The sequence below is a fragment of the Anguilla anguilla genome, chromosome 15 (assembly GCF_013347855.1).
Source record: "Anguilla anguilla isolate fAngAng1 chromosome 15, fAngAng1.pri, whole genome shotgun sequence".
NCBI lineage: Eukaryota > Metazoa > Chordata > Actinopteri > Anguilliformes > Anguillidae > Anguilla > Anguilla anguilla.
In genome coordinates, this window is record NC_049215.1 from 20,000,666 (window position 1) to 20,023,325 (window position 22,660).

Genomic DNA, 22,660 nt, shown 5'->3' on the forward strand with positions numbered 1-22,660 from the left:
TTCTGTGGTTGAATGACAGGTTCTACTGAACACAGGCAAGCCCAGTTTAGCGTTTCCCACAGACGGTGCTGCTCGAGGTTGTATGCATTGCTCTCCGACACAACAGAAACCTGCTGTCAGATTTTCCTGTCTGATGTCGGCAGGCTTACAATGCCGCCTTCCATTTGTTTGTTCGGCTACGGTGAGAGCCTCGTCTCCGATCGCAATCTGGCCATGTCGAAAGGCAGAATATCTTCAGAGTCTCTGCGTTTGACTCTTGCTGAACAATAGAAGCCAGTGCTGGCATCTCTCGCCCTCTTTCTCTCTCCCCCTCTCCCCCCTCCCTCTCTCTGTCTCCATTTATTCCTGGTAGGACTCTCCTCTGTCTCTCTCGTGATATCAGACCCCATTTAACAGATAAATGCCTGCATTCAGGTCACTCTCATTGTATCTTATACATTCAACACATCGAAACTGCATTCAGGACAATCTGACCTATTTAGCACACTTATAATCTGCATTCAGGGCAGTCTCAAAACACAGTCTGCTTCATAGCGGCTCCAGAAAGCCAGGCAGGTTCTGTGAGACACGTGCATCTACCTGATAATAAACACATGCATTACTTAAATGCTTTAATTCTCCATCAGTTAAATTCAGCCACAGAAAGCATACAAAAACCTATAAACATTTTTAATACTGGAAACTAGGTGAAATTCAAATGAAAATAAACATAATGAAAGTATAGTGCAAAAAATTAATGCAGATGATAATTTGCACACCTGCACTCTTAATGCACATTTTTCTGATACTGAAACCAGTTGAGAGCAGTATATTCACTGCAATTAATTCCACAAAACAATACATAATATTTGGGCTACAGGGGCTTAAAAATATATATATTCATTTTTTAGGGGGCACATTCCACATTGTGTGAAGACTACAAGTGCTTATACACCTAGTTCAGGGGTTCTCAAACTCAGTCACAGTCCCAGAATTTTAACAAGGTGTTATTTTTTCATGATTAGGCACCTTTAGAGGAATTATTTACCCTATTAAGCCACATTATGTCAGAAATAGCCATGCATGCCAGAAATAATAAAAAATCCCCTGTTCATATTGTGCTTATTGTGTTATATTGCAAACAATTGCATAAAAAGAGACAAAACTTCAAATTAAAGATTGTGGTGAAGCAACTGGTTTCTAATTGGTCTGGACACCTGATCGCTAAAACTAACCATCTGGAAGATAACAAAGAATTCAAGGACAAAGCAAATGATAATGAGTCAAACCTGCATTGTGTTAATACGTTTAAGGAAAAAGTTATGAAAGAAATTGAAACCCTGTTCCACAACCTATTTAGGAGCATACTTTTTTGTCTTCCATTTGATCAAAAGAAGTTACCTTTTTATGTCATTGTTTGCAATGTGGCATTGTGTGATAAGCATCAATGTAGCACAATATAAATGTGGGAATTTTATTCTTTGTAGCCTCCAAAGACATTTCTGGCATAATATGACTTAAGAGGGTAAATAATCCCTCTAAACGTGAAAAGCACCCAATTAAGAAGAATTAGCAGCTTGTTAAAATTATGGGATTGCGGTTGGAAAGAAAACCAGCGTACACAGGGGGGCCCACTGACCAAGGTTATGCACTCATAAGTTGCACGCAGTTTCACATTTTATGCAATTTTTGGTGTTTTATATAAAATCAGGTTGCATATCTGTCAATTAAACACCATATGAATAATGGGTCTGCTCTATCGTTCACACTGGGGTCAAACAGGGGCTTCCCCAAGTGTCTTATTCCTCAGAACCGACAGTTTAGTGCAGCAGCTGACTGCAGAAAGAACCTGGAATCAGCGCGGCATCCACCCTGTGCTCACTGTAGGGAGTTCCAATGCGCAGTGGGAAGTACAGCACATTCAGCGCACAACACTGCATCATCTAACCAATCAGGTTCCAGAGAGGGAGATGGACTCATAGGGAACTGTTATACTGTTGAGCTTTTGTATTTTTTATTTTTGAAAATTAGCAATAAAGAAATTTTATAACTTACTCATATGGTTGCTTTGTGAACACTCGATCCATAATATGGCATTTCAAGTACCCATCAGAGTAGGAAAATGCACACACAAGGTCGTAAAGATGTTTGAAAACATATTGTGAAAGCATTTTGCAAACAGTGCAGTTTTGCAAATGGGCCATTTTGCTCATTTTAAAGAAGGTAAATTAATTTGAAGCTTTGATTACATTGTTTTAATGAACGAGAGGAGTATGATAGTGGTTTATTTTATAGCAATCAAACAAATCTGCTTTGAGTTAACTCATTTGCATTTTTGAACCCAATATAACATTGAAAAAAGTTCTCAGAACTGCTGCCATTTATGCATTGATTCAGCGGTAGTTTTTAGCATTAACGCATTTACTTCCATGGCTAGAACATACTAATACAGTTTAGCCCTTGTCCAGTGCTGATAATACCCAACAAGTTTGGTATCACTTTCATCAAAAGATTTGCATATGAATGCTGAATTTATATATTGACATAGTTTTGATTTTGTAGTGTGCCAGGTGCTTATGAACAAAGACATGGTAAAACTCTTTATTTTTGGTTTTCTTGACTCTGGGTTTTTTTTCCAGTGAGAAGAAAGGAAGAAAACTGAAACAAGAAGAAAAAAAGACAACAAAAAACAAAACTCCCAAGTCAGACAAGAGCAGGAGATGAGAATCATATTAAGCTTTCCCGAGAACATGAACACAAGCAGTTTTATCTGACAATTCCGTGGAGATCTAGCTACCTTCACTGAGAACAGAAGCACAATAATAAGAAAGGTATAACCGGGTTGCTGGGCTGGAATGGTAGACCTCCTAGTACATCCAAGGAGGCTGTACTAGGAAACACGCTAACAAGGAGACTAAAAACTATTACACTTGGTGATACATGTACTAATAACCAGCACATCCCGAGATGACAACATATTCAGTTACTGACACACATTAGCTTTGGCAGCTCCAACTCCCGACAGATCTGCAGTAGCCAGAACTGCACTCTGTCACACACATCCAGTACACTTGCCGGCCATTTAAATAAATCACACATCGTATTTTAGGGGAAAGGGGCTGAATTCAGAGCTCCTGTGTTAAGTGTGAGGATTGAGACGTGAAAACGGTGCTGCCCTGTGTGCGGCGCACATCTGTGCGCGACTCAACGAGCTGTGCCCTTTAAACAAGAGGAAATGAGATAAACGGTAGGGAGATAGAGAGTGGATTTAGGGGTCAGTCAAAGCCCCAAACACCTGGGAGACAAGGGACCCAAGGGAGGAAGGGTCTCCGTGGGTCTCTCAGCAGAATGGTAATCACTCTTCGGATGACAGCTCAGACACATAATTAATAGCAGCCCTGTCGCTCCTGTGTATTTTTAGGAAACTCATTTTCTGCTTTACAGAAGGTTATGATGTACATCTTAAAATGCATTTTCTGACACGGCATTTGTCAATCACGCAAGCGAACACAGCTACGTACCCGCGCGCACACACAAATGCGCACGCACACACACATGCACGCACACACACACACACACACGCACATACGCACACACACACAGCTACCGGCACTTAGGATTCCACTCCTGTGGCCCGGCTTGGCGCCGAGTCTGAATGGGAGATGAGTCCTGAGATGGAGCGATTCCAGGCCCTGGAGGGGAAGGAGATTATCTAAATACGAGCGCACTTGGTGCCTACTTTTGAAATATAATCGCGGAATTATCATAATGGCAGCCTGCGTCGTATCAATTGTCTGGAAACATGCCGATTACGGGAAAGGGTGAAACTATCAGAGGAGCTGAATCCCCGCCTCTGCAGTCCTACCTGCGTGCCAGCACACGGCCAGGAGACAGCGCCGCCGCCAAACTGCTGTACCGGAGACCAGCTGTCGCGGGGCACAGGGCATTAAAACACCGCAAGAGGCTGCTGGGAGACTCATCCTATTAAGACGCTGTTGTAGTGCATGAATGAGTCCATGGGTGTTCTGCTTTCCAAGCTGCACTGTGCCGGTGCCGTCTGTCACTGGCAGTCCTGCAGTTAGCTCTGGCATTGTCGGTCTGTATAGCATATGTCAGTACATCTTTTCTGTCTGTACATCAGCCCGAGAAGGATCTCTGTAGAGAAGAGGGTGTCTGTACATCTCTAAATCAACTGTCTGTATGGCTGTATAGGCTGTCTCTGTATAGGCTGCATATCTGTCTGTTCATATTCTGTCTCTAGTCTGCCTGTATGTCCGTCTGTCTCTACAGTATGTGTCTGTAAATATGTCTGTGTGCAGTCCTTCTGTGTAGAGTATAAGATATTCTGCCCTCTGCAGGCTGAAACCACAAATCGAGTTCCAACATGGCTTTTGCATCACAGACAGCAGCTCGGTGGTTATAGCTGCTGCTACACTTTGTGTGTGTGTGTGTGTGTGTGTGTGTGTGTATGTGTGTGGTCGTGTGTGTGTGAGTTTGTGTAGGTGGGTGTGTGTTTCATAGTTTTAATAGTGCTCTACATCAAGTTGAAGACCATGTCCACACCTTTCTCTAAAAATGACAGAGCATGTTGATATATTAGTGTGATGCCAATGCCATTTGAAGACCATTTATCCGCACAGGACACGCTCCACTTCATGCCACTTCCTCTACAGCTAAATGCATTCTTTAAATACACGCTGAAGCTAGTTACCAATGACGGATGTTGGGGTCAATGAAGGAGTTTTTTGTTGCCCTGCTTTGTTTTAAATAGTGGCCTGTATTGAATCAACATTTGTCTTTATCTCCATCTCAAAACTAAATCCATCTGTTGGATATGCTGTTCACAGGTGCATCTGAATTGGGTGATTGCTGAATTCTCCAAACTGTTCTAAAAAAATATGAAAACACTGCCATACATTTGTAAGCAAAAGGTAAGGACAATCCCAGCCGTCATTGATGGGGTGTCTCAAGCCCACTTCATTTTGGAATGACAAAACTTCTCTTGACAGAATGTATACAGTAGTTACTTTTAACTCCGCAATCTCTGTAGAAATCTCCTGATGTTCCCCCTCTCGCTCTCCTCCTCTTGGGTTTGTCGTTTAGCAGCGTGTCCTCCAGCAGGTCTGATAATGAGATTTGGCGACAGCGTAAATAAAGCCTTGCTCTTCCTGCAGAGGCATGGCGCACTTGATTATGCAAAACAGTCCCACGCACTTCCTTTGAACTGCGGAAAATGTGACGAAAATCTGGAACCTCTGATGCATTTATAAAAAATAATTAGGGTTCAAATGCAGGTTAAAATGGAGGCTGCTTTGTAAAACAATGTTAATACAAAACGTTCTTGTGTCAAAATGCAACAACAGTTTTCAGCTAACAAATTCTGACGCTTTATTTATATTGCTTGCAAATGTCAAACACAATCCAAATTATGATAATTCCTTTCTAATAAATACAATTTGAGCATGCAATTTGAAGCTCACAGCCAATACATTTGACAACACAGCTATGCACGGGGTCTTGCTAACACTTAATAAGGCTGCTCGGACTGTTCCCTGAATAGCAATCAGCAGTTTAGCTTGCAATTGTAACAGTAACACATTGATCTTGAAACACAACTTCGGGGAAGTGTTAAATATTGAAAAGTTGACACTGGACACCAGTTCAGTTGAGGTTTTGTTGGTTATACCAAGCCACCTATCCTTGACCCCTGCCTTAGATAAGACTTTAAACTAACCCCGCATTCACACTGCAAGCGATTTCCCCTTCCACCTGCTCCCACTTATTTCTAGCACTTCAATTTTGCACTCTCATTTATTCTGCCACTTGTGCTGCTCTTGCTGTCTCTGCCACAATCATCACATTCCAACATCCAGTGGTAGTCCTTTGTTTTGCAGTTACTGTAGGACCTGTTGGCTTTTGAGCTTCCCGCGGGCTTTGACCCAAAGGCGACATGTCGACCTCCACTGCATTGCCCCCAGTCTGGGTTGTGTCATTATCAATGCTTTCGGTTTCTGTGAAAAGGTGCTTTTACAATACAGGGCTGTTAGCTGTTGTACAGGTGTTCGGGGGTTTTTCTTCCTTACGCTGAGAATTCTTCGGTCATCAACTGTAGAGGTCTTCCTACCAGACCGATTGAGATTACTGAGCTCCCCAGCACTCCCTTTTTTTAATGATGTTCCAAACTGTTGATTTTGGTAGGCCTAAGGTATGGTATATGTCTCTAACTGTTTTTTTCTTATTTCTCAGCCTCATAATGGCTTGCATTTAACTGGCACAACTCAGGCCCACCTGTTGACAAAAACTAATAACAAACTCCAAAGGCAATCAAAAGCCTAGAATCAAGACTAGATATCGAAAGTTTTCTAAAACCTGCACAAAGCAATTGAACACACCTGACTAATCAGAAACACCTATGGAGCTATTTGCCCCAAAAATGATAGTGCCCTGAAATGGGGGAGCTATGTATAAAAAGTGCTTTATTTTCTACAAGGTGAAACCAAAATGCATAGAAACACCCTTTAATAAAAGCTGAGAATCTGAACTTTAATCACGTGAGAATTGTTTGATTACAAACCTAAAATTGTGGAGTACAAAGCGAAATCAAAGAAAAAGATCTTTGTCTCAAACATTATGGAGCTGACAGTATATTTACTTCATATGGCCACAAAAATGTTTCTGCACAGACTTTCTCATAACCATATTTTATTACTTTTTTATACATCTTGCACAATCTTTTAACTCAAAAAAGTGAAAATAAGTAATACAATATATATCAAAATAAAATCATAGCAGCTGCAACTACGTCAGTATCCCAGCAGCTACAACTCTAGCCCCCTCCATCAGATGTTTTTTTTTCATTTTTCCATTGAATATTACAGCTTATATCCCAGCACCTTTGCTAGCCTCTTTTTTCACATCATTACCTCACAATGTGCCCAGCCCGTTAAATAAAATCTTTTTAGAACCACTGCACATAGGCTTCTTTGGCTAAATGCTCTTTATCACAGTTGAAGAGGCAAAGATAATGCTGTGGGGGTCTGGTCTCTAGCGCTGTGCAATTACCTCATGCTGGAAAATTGCCATTGTTGAATCTTTCACAGAAATGACCAGTGGCAGCTCCTGTGTTGAACGCCGTGCTGTGTTCTTCAGTGCATTGTGTTCAAGGAGGCCCCTCCACTGGATCATTTCTGGGAACCGGCTCTACGCTGATATACATTAAGGCAACACACAAGGTTCGCACCAGTGGGCGACAAATCTGAAACAGCCTTGATTGTGAGGTGCGCTGTGCTCATTTGGAGTCATTCACGAGGAAGTGAAATGTTTATGTAAGTAAATGCAACATTCGCATCTTTTAGCTCTGTGACCCAGCACAAGTGGAGGCTAATGGATTTAATTTAATGCTAGAGGTTCATTCGAAATGGGCTTGAAATAGCAATTTCTTCACCGTAATAAGAAACAACAACTTGAGTAATGTGAAACTTTATGAAGACTTTTAATGCTGCTGTCATGGAAAATAGAACGGAGATACTAACAGTATCACTCTGATGATTTTTATCAGAATAATGATCAATATCATCTGCGCTGCCAAATTACAGTATATGGGACATCCAGGAAACTGAACAAATTTGCATGTCGGGAAGGCTCACCCTTTACTCTCTGGTAAAGTTCCAGAAACCACACATTGTTAGCTGAATGTTCACAGAAGTCCACGTGCCAAATCCACTACAGTATACTGAAATACGTCCTACACATTGCAACTCAAAGCCATTACCAAAACTAGCACAGAACAGACAGACAGGTAGGCCCGACTAACTGGCTTATTTTAAGAAGTGGCATAGTCAGTAAAAAGCTGGAAGACTTTTTCACCATGGCTAAAACTGGGACTGAAGTACAGAGGTACAGAGTATGTTTTTGTCTTGTCAAAAGGCTCTGTTCTATATGAACAGCAGTACTATCACTCCAGCCCCCCAGTTATAATCTGACTGCTCACACGGAGAAGGTTTTCTGAGGGGATACAAATGCTTCCTGCTTTTCCTTCTGGCAATGTGATGCTGCCATCTTAATTATGAATTCCTCCATTACCGTAACACATTTGTACAGCCCCAAGATTTAGGCTAATTATTCCTGAAGCCATACGTGGGAAGAACTCCAATCCACATCTCACTACTACTTGTCTTTATTTTTACAATTTGGAAATAACATATTACAGTTCCAGGGTCTTTTCCCTCGATAAATCAAGTCATTTTGCATGTCAATGAGATATCTTCCCCTATCCCCCTTTTTCTTTTTTTAAAGGACAGCAGTCAGTCTGCTTTGTGCATTCTTTCACTTTATTGAAACAGGGAGAAGCAGAGCTATGCCACATACTCTTTTAAAAAAAAAAAAATAAATAAAATTGCCTACAATGTCCAGACAATGTAATTTTATTACTATTCCATGCCCGAAGACCAGCTTTGGCAGTCTATAGTTTGTTAAATTTGCTACCACATTAAAAATAAGTAACAGTACATGGATTTAACACGTAGTTTCCCTTTTGGAATTTTTAAATGTCAGCTTTGTAACAGCTACCTTCAACCACAGAAGTAATATTGCTCAATGTTCAACACTGGAGTTTTCCAATAAGTTTTAAACTCTTCAACTCAAAGCTATCACCAAATTCATTTTTCTTCCCTGTTGTAACAGTCCTTCATTCGAGTCTAATAATAAAACTGCACTAACTTAGAGACAAGGAGTAGAACGCCACTGCAGGCCTCAAGCATTTTATCCAAATGTTGAAAATGGGTGAATGACTGCATGCCGTATCTATTGGCACACACATTTATATGCAGGGGGGGCAAAATTCAATCAAAGACAATGGGCCTTAAAACTTCTTGAATTCCCTGATTTCATTATTATTGTTTGGTGTTAAGGAAAACCTTATGCATTAGTCAACAAAATATATCAATACCAAGTCATATCTTACACCCCCCCCCTTCCCACACAAACAAGCACACACATTTTTGTGCGTGTGTATAATCTGAAGCCACTCTGTAACATGATGTCAATCTAAACCCTGCTATTTTTAAAACTGAAAGATGTCATGAAAACCATCTGCATCAGCAGGCAGAAAAAAATGGAGGTCATACTAAAGTCACACTACAATCAAGTGACCAGCAAAAGCCCCGTATCAAAACAACAGAGGTTTGGCTATACATGGATCCCGGCTAATTCTGGGCAAAAGGATGAGGGGAAAAAACATGAGTTCAGATGTAATTATTAGTCATATGTTTGACAAATAAGTGCGGAGCGAGCTGGTGAAAGCACTCCAGCAGAGTGGAGACGTGGCACGGGGAGCCCGTCATGAATCACTGTGTCTGAGCCCCTCCCAACCACCTCCTCCTACTGGGCACGCACCCGGGTTATCAAAGCTCGTTTTCACAGATTCAGAAACACACCCATCTGCAAGGATCGATGGAGACAGGAAAAGCAGTGGACAGGCCTTGGCTAAGAGGTGTTTGTTGTTGTTTTGTTTCTGCCATAGATACAAGGAACCAATGCCCTCTATTCCTCCCCAACCAATACCTCACTCCCATGACAACTGGTCATTTTGGCCAAACTACTTCTGCTATGTACCTCTGGATCTGTATAAGGTGACAGGAGATTGACACATTTCAATTGGACAGAATAAGATGCGGATGCCAATTTGCAAGTTTGGACATCTGACCTTCGCAGAAGATGTTATTAGGCCTCCCTATAAGAAATATGTTTTCGACCACACAACGTGTGGCTATGGCTCCACTCAAAAGCTGAAGGTCGACAACCCGCTCTTAACTTGTCTTAGCTAAAAACTCCAGGAACCATAGGATGTCCTTGTCAGCCTCTGTTATTATAAAATACTGAGGTTGCGGGAAGAGAGTCAAAATGTCAGCAGCTATTTTAGTTTCACCAGCCAAAACCATTTGTCAGTCCAGAAACTATTTGCAATCTTTAAAACTGGTATTCACATTTGATCACATTACCGGGGTACCATACTGCTGAAGGATGACAATTCATTTCCTGCTCGAATGAATTGAACTATGATTTAAAGGGCAACCGCAGCCCAACTTGGCAACCTGAAGGGCAAGGTGCCGCACCTGCTATTCTTCTCAAACAGAGAGCAGCAGACTACCTGACAAGAATCCTTTATTTGTTGCCTTTTCCCTCCTCAGGAGCAGAGAGGGGGGGAAAATTACAGCCACCTTGAGCTAAAAGCGTGGACACTTCCTCCAATTCATTGATTCTATTACACAGCTGAACTAGATTCATTTTTATTTTAATCTATGAGAAATTTAGAAGGGAATTACTGAGAGGCATCGTAGCTCATTCAGTGTGATAGCTGTATGGCTGTAAGGTTCACAGAGTGCAGATAACTACCAGAAATGCAGACCTGTTATCAGAGATTCTTCCAGAAAATAGCCTCGGAATTTTACTTATTGTACTGGTCCCACAATTTCGGCTGGCACATATTAACCAATCAATATTTATTAAGAACCTGTTTGGGACAGACAACAGTGTCTATGAATAACATGCCAATGATGTACAGTATATTTGGTGTCGAGAGAATGGCACAATGAAACTGGTCAAGGCTCTTCACATTATGAACAAAGTTTTTACAAAATGACTTAAAAACCAAACCATTTAAATGACATCAAAACCAAATTGCTCACACATTACAGTGGGACCGAAATGATACACATTTTTATAAAAGGATGGGGAAATATCAACATTCATGTTTCTGTTTACAAAGTTACATTACCATACTGTTTTACTCTGGTTTGTTCTAAAGGTGACTGCATCCAGCGTTGGGGGTGGTAAAACCTGCCTTTCATAACATCACATATCACACAATACATACCGTACTCCTCAGATAAGGCACAGAGCAGTCACAGTTTTTTCAGTTTGGCCAGGAACATGGGCCCCCAGGTCCTGCCCTGGTCCGGGACCACCAGGAGCCCGTGGGGGGAGTTGGGGGCGAAGGTGAAGCGGTGGGACAGGGCGTGGGCCAGCCACCCCAGGTCCTGTGGCTGTGCGTCCGGACAGGATGCCAGGACCGCCTCCACTACCGCGCCGTTCTCCGCGCGGGACAGCGTGCAGGTGGAGTACACCACCGAACCTCCGGGACGCGCCGCCGCCAACGCTGAGCTGGAGGGCCCGGGGGGGGGGGGGGGGGGGGTGTCAAAACAGACCAGGGAGCAACATTTAGAATCCGCACAATGCTCATTTTCATGTTATTGCACATTTGTACTCTGACACCAAGACCCTGTGTCTCAACTAGCAGGCAGTTGTATCAATGACTGCAATATTATCTGTTTACATTAATCAAATGTCTTGTAAGCAAAGGTTAAAGTCAGCTCAGGTGTTTATGTTTCAAAATACTGCTTGCTCTTGCATCGAACACGCAAAACTGCTGTAGCCTTTTCCTCAAAAAACTGAGAGCTTTTCCCCGTCCTCCTGTCTCCAGTTAACAACGTTCCCTTTTCTGTCCACTGCCTTGTTACTAATGCCCTACTGATGGGCAGCATCTGTCCCTAATGAAGGGGCAGCATCTGTGCCTAAAGGTGCTGCTACCTTCATAAAACTGCTCATATATTCCATTATGACTGAATACAGTCATGGATACTGGAATGCACTGCACATACTGCAGCACAATAAAAGCATGCATGTATAAGAGCTAGAATTTTCAGTGCATACTCCATTCAGCTATAAGAGAATATATTTATAGAAAGGCAATTAGTTCTTTCAATCTCCAGTAATCTCATGAGCTTTGATCCAAGTCTAATGGAAGCTCTAACTGTATCATATACACTATATACAATCACTTGGATGTTTTTTTTTTTTTTGTGGAGGATGGGGGGGGGGAGGGGGGTCATGATCCCATGTCCGCAATATGATAAGCTGTTAAGGAGAAAATGAAACATTTACCGTGTAATGTCATTATATCTCATTTGAGGTTTCAGTTCCTCGGTGACCGTGTAAAAAATAAAATTACCTGTGTGTGTGCTATACCACTCTTAATCAAATCAGACCAGGAGGTCACCTTTAAGTCCCCTAACAGCAAGACAGTCATGCACCTAGTAATACAGCAGGCTGACAGAAAAAGAAAAAACTGTTATACAACACATTATCTTTGTCCTACAATATGGATCTTCCCACTTTATCACTGCTGAACAGGGTACATTGATTATGCAGAAGTAAAGGGTAGTATTCAAATGAATCTCTGATTGGTTATTGAATGCCTGTCAGTTACCAGTGGCATATTTTTAAAAGCTATGAAGGTTCCACAACCCGATAATCATGATGTTATGAAACTGAAAAAGAAAAAGACTAAGATTATTCTGAGCTTTGAATTCTGTAAATTAAATGAGATCATTATTTGCAAACAAAGGTTGTAGTCAGTTTATAAAGGAATAAAAACCAAGATTATGTTGATCCAAATCATTAAGTTTTTTTTTTTTTTTCCCCAGAATGTGGATTCAAATATTATGTGATAAAATATCAACAGCGATAAAATATTAGTTAGGCTTGTTTTTATTCACACTAATAAGATGCTGAGAATAAAGAACTGGAGTCACATTACAACTGAAATTTCAAACAGGCCAAATTAAATATTAATGTCAATTTATAAAATATAGTTTCCAATTTCTTCTCTCCTATATAATCACTACTTATATACAGCATAACAAGTACATTCTACATGCTCATAACAATGCATCACTTTTGTCTGATTGAAATGTTTGGGAAAACTAGCCCCAAGTGAACTGGCTTCTCAATCGCAAATGACGGTCTAAACCTTGACTGTGAAATTGTTCGTATCGTACGATTGTGGGGGGACCCAAGGCTGGGCCTGTCCTTCATATAAACCTGCCGAAGTGAAAGCATTTCTCTGGGACCAGTATTCTCCAATGTCCCGATTTCATATACCACCGAAACAGCAGGACATCAGACAAATGCAAATGAATCGTAGAGAGTGTGCCTTCAAGCAGTTGAACGATTCGAAAGCGCGTGTTACACATTAAATAGAACCGATCGCAGTGCTTTAGCAGTTGCACAAAGTTGCTTTCAACAGCCCAGAGGGTCAAGCCATTACCCCGATACTTTAAGAAGGACCGTTAATTAGTCTGAGACAGAGAAAGTTCATAATTAGGAAAATGAGAAATGATGTTTTGATAAACAGCAGAAGCAGCAGCAGTTGGTGTATCTTTAGGGCCCAGAGCAGCAGCGGTGGTTATCCTGTGGGAGGGGGAGGGCCTGCAGCAGGGCTGTTTCTACACGGATGCTTGCTCCTGAGCAGCTAGCGTCGCCAAGGCGTCCCGCCGCGGCTCCACAGAGCCGGAATGGCGGGCCCACACCACCGGCCGCTATTATTTTTAGATCCAGGGGAAAATATACCTTACTTCCCGCTTTAAGGAGGAATCATGTTTCTCCCACCGAGGTGAACGAGCAGTCCAGCATGTTCAAGACACTGCGGGACTACATGCTAATATTATTTGGCTAATTGTGCTGTGGGGCCAGCGGGGGGAGTGGGTTATAGTCGAGGCCTCCTAATCTCTATGGTGGGAGCTCTGACTCCTCTCTTAATGGGTTCTTTCTGAGCTGCACACTTGCACCAGTCAGGATTAAGGCGGAGCGCAGAGCAGCGCTCGCATTGCCGGAAAAGGAGCGGGTGGAACGCTGCGCGGCGCCGCGGAGCCACAGCGAGGCGGGCTTCCGGCCTTCGGGCTGGCGTCGTTCAGGCGTGGCGCGCGGAGCAGGACGAGGGGGGCGCGTCTTCAGGGGAAGAAAGACGCTCTGCTGAACTCGATGGCACTGCAGTCAGTGCGCTTCGACTGAACCTCTAAGTACTCCTCACACCTCGTGTGCCGGGAGGGCTAAATCGGCTTTGGGGGGGGATTCAAAGGGGCGGATTCATTTAGTCTCACTCGCACCTTAAATTGTTTTGACAATAACAGTCAAATGGAAAAGGTGTTTCCTCATTGTGTACATGGACGCGCTGAAGCGCTAACCGTTCATCAACACCTATGTGACTGCCAGGGCACAGAGCGCCGGCGTATAACACGGCTATTCTGACAAGGCGTGATCTCGGCAAGGTCACACAGGCACTGTCAAAGGTGATGAATTCGCCTGAACACAAATGGTGCGAAACGATTCTCTAGTTTCAGTAAACATCACTTTGGTAAGATCAGCTATGGATATACTGTGGATTTTCCAGATTAATAAACGCACGCATTAATACAGTAAAGGCAAACTGAAATCTATCCATCAGGAATATTTTTAAAAGGTAGAGGCCGCTCACAAACTCCCCCATTAGCAGGCCATTGGAGGACAAATTGTCAGGAAAGATACACATTGTCTTTAGCGGGTGCCATTTTTAATGCGTGGTCTCCTAGCCAAGCATCAGCTGTGCGGAATGGAAATGCGGTCGTGCGACCTTGCGCAGGCCTTTTTGCGTGATGTATGTACGGCGCGGGGCAGGGCGGGGCGGGGCGGGCGTGGAGCGGGGAGCGCTTTTCCGGCTAAACGCATCCCGGGCCGCGAGCAAACGCGCGGGGCCCGGAGAGCGATGGTGGGCGGTGAAACAGACTGGAAACTGGCCTCCGCGCTCAGCAATTTATGTGCCAGCCCAAAGCGCGGGACCTTGAGAGAGAAAATAAAGGACATCATCTTACAGGGGAAAACATCTAAAGAGCCTGAGAGAGGGATGAGACCAGGCTGAAAATGCGTTTTAAAAAAGGGAATTAAATACTTCTTAATGCTATATAAGATGCACATTTTCAACAATAAAATTTTGACTGTGTCATTTTCCATAACAAACGGCTGGAAAAAAGGAAAATGATAGGGAAACACACACACACACACACACACACACACACGAGTGTATCAGTATGTATCAGTACGAGCGTGAGCAGAACAAACGACAGTGCGTCTTATGGGATCAGAATCCCACTGTCCCAGGCCGTATGCGTTCCTAGTTTCTGTTGCCTTAAGCTCATGCAGAACCTGAAGGGACTCGCGGGAAGGCTCAGAGCCATAATGGCGGGTCTGCTGAGGTACATTTGCTGGCGCTTCTTTATGCCCTCTGAGAGTCTCACCCTGCTCTTCGCTGTACACCGATTTCCTGCTCAAGACCATAGAAGCCCTGGAACCGCACAGCATGTGCTTTTATAAAGGGAAAGCATCACTCCGGGACCTGAGTGGTGTTTCAGATCAGATTAATTTTTTTTATTTATTTATTTTTTAAAGGCTGGTTGCCCTCAGAGGAAGCTCAGGGCAGACTGTCCGCCTGCGTGGCTGTAGAGGCATGCGTCTGGTCCGTCTGGTCTGGAGACGCTGGACGGCACAGTCTGCTCCCTGTGCCTCCACAGTTTTAAGCACTTCACCACTGAGCAGCATAGCCACACCATTTGCACAATGGCCCCCTATTTATCCGTACAGAGCCTCATATTTACCGCAGTCCACTTACCCTGCTAGGCATTTACTGAAGTGACTGGGGTAAAACAGCATCCCCTAGGGGGCGTACTTTTGCTGAACCTGCCCCGGTTCGGCCCCAACACAACCACGCTACAACATTTCTCCTGCATTTCCTGTGACTCACCTCAGCAGCTCTTTCTGTAGCTCGGGGAGTTTGGCTCTCTCCTGCAGCCACAGCGCACCCTGCTTAGGCTGGGACGTGTACAGCCAACTGCGGTCATTTGAGCATGGAGCGTCTACCAGCACCTGAGACAAACAGAACAGTACACACCTGGGCTTAGTCTGAGAGTTATACAGATAACACTCACCTGAAACGAACCTGAGACACACACAGAACACCACACATCTGAATAGCACTCACCAGAATTTTATATGAAAGATGAAAATACCATATACTTGAGTTTAAACTGAGAGATACCGGTCCCTGACACAACTCAAGCTAGATATTTCACAACAACTTCAAAAGCTCAAAGTTTTTTTTTTTGTTTTTTTTTTTCTGGTCAGAAGCCAACAACATAATGACAAGTAATTCTGACATGGTAACCATTGTCTTGTAAACAATTACAAAGGCAATCACAACAGTGATGAAACTACAATTTAAATGAGGTAAATGTCTTTTGTTTGTGTGTACGCACTGTTGCTCTTGTAAATTATCCAGAGAAACTTCTAAAATACTTGAGTTCGGTTACCTCTGGTATACTAAAAATGCTAATGGTGCTTAACAAGCACAGGGACACACATTAAAATGGGCACACATACACTGTCTGTCTACGCTTAGCGTTTTGAACATACACTCTCCAGATGAAAGTATGGCCACTCTCTAAATGCTTTGACATAAAATACACACTACAAACACAGCCAAAGCACTACGTACAGTACATAAAGGTGCATTCTCTCTCCTCATTCCTCTCATTATCTTTACCTCCATCGGTGCCTCTCTCTCTCTCTCTCGCTGAGTGAATGTGGGACTCTCCTGTGCTTTTACCGCACAAAGCTTCTCTCCCCGGGCCGAGGCCAGGATTACTGTAGGGCCCCCACAGAGGAGCTCATTAGACCACGCGCACTACACTTAATTGGAGTATCTTCTCTGAATAGGCAATCGTATATTGCTCCTTTTTGTGTCTTAATTGTGTTTGCTTTCTCCCCATTAGCGGGCAGATTGGCTTGGCGGCGGTGTGTGCGTGAGGGGGGCCCGCCGCTCGCCGCGCGTTAGCGCAGCCGAAGCGCGCAGGTGGAAAACGAGCCCGGCGACGCAGGCAGAGAGGGAACCGCCGGAGATAACCGTCCTGTCACGACGGGGCGCGAGGGCTTCCCCCTCCACGGATTAAATCAAATTCGGCGCCGCCCGGGCCCGCCAGGTCCTCTCATTATGGGGATTACGGCCTGAGGTTCGCGCACACAGACACTCACCTCAGTTTAAGGGACGTTTAGCAGTCAGTCCGCCGCACACGCTGCGCGTTGCCAAATCGAAAGGCGACAATTTTTTTTTCTTTTCGCACGCCGGAGGAAAACTTTCAGGAGGACTAAAATTAAGAGCTGCGACAATGCAGGCAACACATGCTGATACCCTCACAGCTGTCAGCTGGCAAAAACAATTAGGCCTACAGTAAAGACACAAAAACAACAAACTACCGCAAAGCAAACAGTATCACCGGGCCGTGGCGCTGAATCTGAGACGGATTTTCTGTTACAGCGATGAAACGACGCGCTTGTGCAGCAGGAACCCCCGCACAGGTCACCGACTGCACTTATTTTTATTTCACCGCGTTTTACACCGCCAGGTTTTACTGGGGGAGCCGAGGAACCTTTACCTGGATTTCTCTAGTAAAAAGACTATCTATCAAAGCAGTGTCTCATCAGGGATTAGACCCCGAGTCCAGCGCTTCAATCACTGCGACCAAACAAATCCGCTCAAGAGCACGGAATAAAACGAAACTGTCACAAACGGGGGCTGAAAAACTTCAGGGAGAAAACAAATACATTTAATACATTTACAGTAAAATCTTACACTTCAGCCCCACCTGCTGGTCAAAAAAAAAAAAAAAAACAGGAGTGATGAAAATTGATGACCTTCAAATGCCTCTTGTGTGGAAACCAAAATTGGAAACAAAATTACAAATAAAGGTCTGGGCTGGGCACCTGTGTGGGTTTACCTGATAGCATAATGCTAAAATGAGATTATTAATCTGCTGACAACATCACCGCTCCGAGGACAGGCCTGACCTGCTCGAACCCGACGCTCTCCTGATAAAGACATGGGCTGCACATCCAAAAAATACACTTTAACCTAGAATAGAAACCCAGATTAAAATCTGTATTTTGAAATTCATTTTAATGGAAACTCACTGTCACACCATGCCTGTTAGGTGCACCAACTGCACTGGTGGCCAGGGAAGGGGTCAATCCAGTTTCACTGCAGCCCATTCAGAAATGAACGGAAACACAACTCATGAGCTGAAAAGCCTGGTAGAATGTTATGGACATTTTTTCAATCTGTGAACTGAGTTTTGATGCATTTCCTGAATGGACCCAGGTGGCCTGCGGCAGCAGCTGAAACGCCAGCGCTGTGGGTGTTCTGGGTGCTACCACCACCACAGCGCTACGCTCTTCACCAGCCCCAGGGCCGCCAGACAGCCCGGTCCGATGAGCGCACTGAGGTTAAACCACAGAACCGTAACAGGAAATGCAGAAATTACATCTAGCACCCTCCCCCCCCCTCCCATAACCCCCCCAACAAAAGAGTCAGGTCATTATCAGTTCGTTATTTACTGCGAGCCGGCCGGGGTGGGATGGGGTGGCGGGGGGGTAAAGGACTGTGACGCGCGTGCGGGTGAGGGGACCTGTCCCGGTGCTTTACGAGGCACACGGGAAGGGCACGGGAGGCAGTTTGTCCCCACCTTGTCATACGCGCCCGCCTCGCGGCGCCCCAAGACTCTCCCGTCCAGATTAAGCACCCCGACGGCCTCCATTAGGGCGGGCGGGACGAAGGACTGCAGGGTGTCCCGCAGCCATCTCCACCTCTCGCCGTCCCATTCGTTACAGTGCAGCAGTCCTGAAACAGAGCCGCGCTCAGCCATCCCAGGGCCATTCATCTGAACACGCTGTACAACTCTAATTACCGCTAATGGCTGCTTGTGAAGAGATAATACAGTTTTATAAGCAGGACTGCCTTTATGGCAATTATACCTTTATCATAGACATTTAACAGTCCACCGCGGGTGGATAGAATTAAATGGTGTTAGCTGCCAGCACGGTATCTACAAAAAAAGAACAGAGTGTATCTATTACAATTTGGTAAAATAGTCTCTGTTAAGTATTTCACAAAAATGTAGTGAGCCAATTTCCCTTAAACATAACTAATGTATGAATCCCCAATGAATATTTATAAATGGATTACAATTTTGCATTAATAAACACTTGTGGACGCTTGAGGAATTTATCATTTGGAAAATGTACACTTGTCTGGTTAAACAGCGGTGGATGTTACCGTACTGTTGAATGCAGGAGGTACTGTAATGGATTGTATACAGTAGCAGAAGCTAAGAGAGAGTACAGTGGTATCATTCAGATGGGGCATGGCTTCTGCTTGTAAATATAAGGGTCTCGGTTACCTTGGTTGCAGATACCTGATACCTGAAACCTGTGTGTGTCGTGCTGAGAGTGCAACCTTCCGTACAATAGCCAAACCAAACACTGCACTGCACCCAGTTTCCCTTTCACTAACACACACACACACACACAAACACGCACACACACACACACACACACACACACACACACACACACACACAGCATATGGTACAATTCCCACACACACCCTTTCGTTCTTTCTTTCATTTTCACTCACCTGATACCAGTCACTTGGCTGTATGGTGTCAAGTGTAACCTTTCATACCATAGCCAGACAGACACACACCCACATGCTCTTTTTGGTATAGGTTTTCTCACTGATCTGGGTCCCAAGCCAAGGAAACTGACTGCACTCTTACACAGGCTCCAGGGGAAGTGTGTAGTGTTTGTACATGTGTATAGTGTATAGTGCAGTGAACATGCACATGCCCACTCATCTCTGAACTACTTCACACACTCACACAGCACAATACTGCCCCCTGTCCCTCTAACACCAATACACTCACGCACTCTGCAGTTTTTCCACAAATCTTACACACACTGTTCAAAGCATGTTTTAGCCAAGTAACCTGACTGTACTCCACCCAGGCTACTGAGGTGTACAGACAGGCTGGGGACACACGTCACATGACGGGGGTTCCCTGCACTCTGCGACACTCGTTCCTTTCCAGAGGCCTTAGAAACCCGCTCAATCCTAACACACGGGAAGCCTAATAAAAAAAGCTAACTGAGCCTGTGTTACCACCTGCTCACAGCGGAGCATGGTGTGTGTGCCGTTACCCTTCTGAATGTTTGTTTGCCTGGAGCTGAAGTGGACAGGGGGCTTTGGGCCTGGTATTACACAGGCTTTACTGACTGTTTCTGTGTGCTTGTACATGTGATCCTTTTACACAATGGTGAAATAAACATCAAAGGAAAACAGGCTTTATCTATCCCCACGGGCTACAAGTGACTAACGGCAAATGGGTAATCTGCAGCCAGCAAGGCTTTTGGCAGTAAAGAGAAAGGGGAACCCCTGAGTTTGAAAGCATTACACATGCGTTTCCTCCCACAGTCCAAAAGCATGTAGGCTCCAGGGCTTACTTGCAAAAGAGATCTCAATGTGACTATCTTGGTTAAATAAATGTAAAAAAAAAAAAACTATTTTTTTAATTACCTGGGGTGGCACTCTGCAGGATAGCCACGGCTTTGCCCCCTGGGGCAGAGCACAAGTCCAGCACCCTGTCCCCATCCCGCACCCCGAGGGCCAGCACAGGCAGCAGTGAGGCGGCGTTCAGCAGGTACAGCTGCTTGAGGTGGCCAGGCCGGTGCTTTTGGGAGGGAAACCGATTCTGGGCAGGGTGCACCAAACAGCGCAGGGAGCCAGATCCACAGTCCTCAGGCAGGAGGCTGGAGAAGCCTTGGGCCTGGAGGGCCTGGCTGAGTTCACCCAGCTCAGTGAAACGGTTCAGCATTAATCCATACTGCCAGCACCGAGGATCCAGCAGCACAGCCCTGAGACACATTCACACAACAGTGTTATTAAACTCATCTCAGCTTCATTTCCAAAGAGTGACAGCAGGGGGAGAACTACTCTTTTGTCATGTTGAAGCGGGATAAAATGTGAACCTTTGATTAAAATGATTGTATTTAAATGTAGCAAAACAAGTTGAGAGAAAGTCCCTTATTTTGAACAGGTTTTGATTAAAATTTGTAAATAATTTTGGCAACCTTGCTTTGGTCCACAGCTCACCGAGCTCTTCATTGTACTGCTTGTCAAAGTGGTCCAGCACAACTTGGCACAACTGCCTCTGTGGTCCTGACTTTACCTGAAGGGAGGAGAGGCGATTAAACCAGTTGATGACCACCACGATTATCTTGTCAGACAAGTGGTCATCAAATGGTTGATGACCAGTCAGTGTCACTGATTTCACACTGGTTGAATTATTTTTTTCCCCCTCCCTATTACGTCTTAATAAAGCTTTATGACATGCTATAATCACAGCTGTAACATCATCCTTTTGTCTTCTCTGGCAGGCAAAATAATATATATTATAATCCCGATGGCTGTGTTAACATCAGTACTTCACATGCCAATTTGCAATACGAGTTTAATGAGCTATGTATGTAGCGTACCATAGGTCAGTGGTTCTCAACCTCGGTCCTGGGGGGCCACTGTGTATGTTGGTTTTCGTTACAACCACAATTGCAATCTCAGATTTTTAACAAGCTGTTCATTTTTCTTAATTAGGTGTTTTTCATGTTAAGAGGAATTATTTACCCTCTTAAGCCACATTGTGTCAGAAATTGCTATGCATGATGGCATGCATAATAAAATCCCTTTGTGTTATTGTGTTGCTTTTTAAGTGATGGCAAACAATCACTTAAAAAGAGGTAACATTTTCAACACATCAAATTAACGAGGGGAATTAATAGGCTCCTAATTAAGTTGCTGAACACGTGTTTAAGTGCTTTAAGTGAATATTTCCCTTAAACTAATTATCACAATACAGGTTTGACTCGTTATCTATCAAATATTTAGATTTAACCGTTAGATTTTTTAACCGTTACGTAATCGTCTTCAATAGAGCACAGTGTGAATATGGGACTTTTATTCTTTATGGCATGCATAGCTATTTCTGACACAAGGGGGCTTAAGTGGGCAAATAATCCCTCGGACATGAGAAGCACCTAATTAAGGAAAAATAATAGTTTGTTACAATTCCGTGATTGCAATTGTGGTTGGAACGAAACCAGCATACACAGTGGGCCCCCAGTACCGAGGTTGAGAACCACTGCCATTGGCAACATTAACGTCAGCTAACAAGCAAGCATTTAAAGTGTCTAGCTATAACCAAGTTTGCATTTCACTGCAATGTTAGCTTGCGCACCTCCTTTTGGTTAAAATTTTATACATTTAACTTATAACCGTAGACTATCACACAGAATTGGCTACTTGGTAAAACTGTAGATAGTTAACGTTATAAATGTCTCTAGCCAGCTAACGTTAACACCGTAGCTAGTTAACACGACTGTACGTAACGACAGTGTGTGGGGACTGTTGTTTTTATCTAGCTGCATTCGTTGCCCCTTGCCTCACCTGGTTGCTTCGACCAGTACGTAAAACCCTCGGAAATTCAACTTCCAAGTCTGGATCAGCTGTGCTGTACCAGAGACATCCTCCCAGTCTTAGTGGATTCAGATAATATGGGCCGAATAAACTATTGCTTAAGATGCATGTGCTGTTCGAGCGCAAAACTCTAATCATTTCATACAAAACAATTAAAGATTTCTATTTAAACCAACATTCTTTGCACGACTACATATGGAACTAACGTTTTCGATGCAGCTAGCTACATATGCTAGCACTTGTCCGTCTAATATTTATGTCCGCTCCCAAATAACTGCGATGCGAAGTTCCGCTTCCATTAACACAATCCAGAAAATAACAGTATTGTAGTAAAATAATACTATTATGTATAGCATATATTGTGAGCCTAAGGACACTTTCCACGGTGAACATATCCAATATATAAGTACACTGAAAAAAAAAAAAAATATATATAATATATATATATAGGTGAGA

The 22,660-nt window shown here is 43.8% G+C and overlaps 1 protein-coding gene across 1 annotated transcript; it reads right to left on the reverse strand.

Annotated features, from left to right (window-relative positions):
• Positions 1-6,842: 6,842 nt before the first annotated feature.
• Positions 6,843-22,463, reverse strand: nsun3 (NOP2/Sun RNA methyltransferase 3). The gene is made up of 6 exons (XM_035393358.1): positions 22,175-22,463; positions 20,806-20,903; positions 20,252-20,589; positions 18,363-18,517; positions 15,590-15,711; positions 6,843-11,139 (listed from the first exon to the last, which is right to left on the reverse strand). The coding sequence occupies exons 1-6, from the start codon at positions 22,340-22,342 to the stop codon at positions 10,881-10,883; spliced, it is 1,140 nt and encodes a 379-aa protein (XP_035249249.1). The 5' UTR covers positions 22,343-22,463; the 3' UTR covers positions 6,843-10,880.
• Positions 22,464-22,660: the final 197 nt, after the last annotated feature.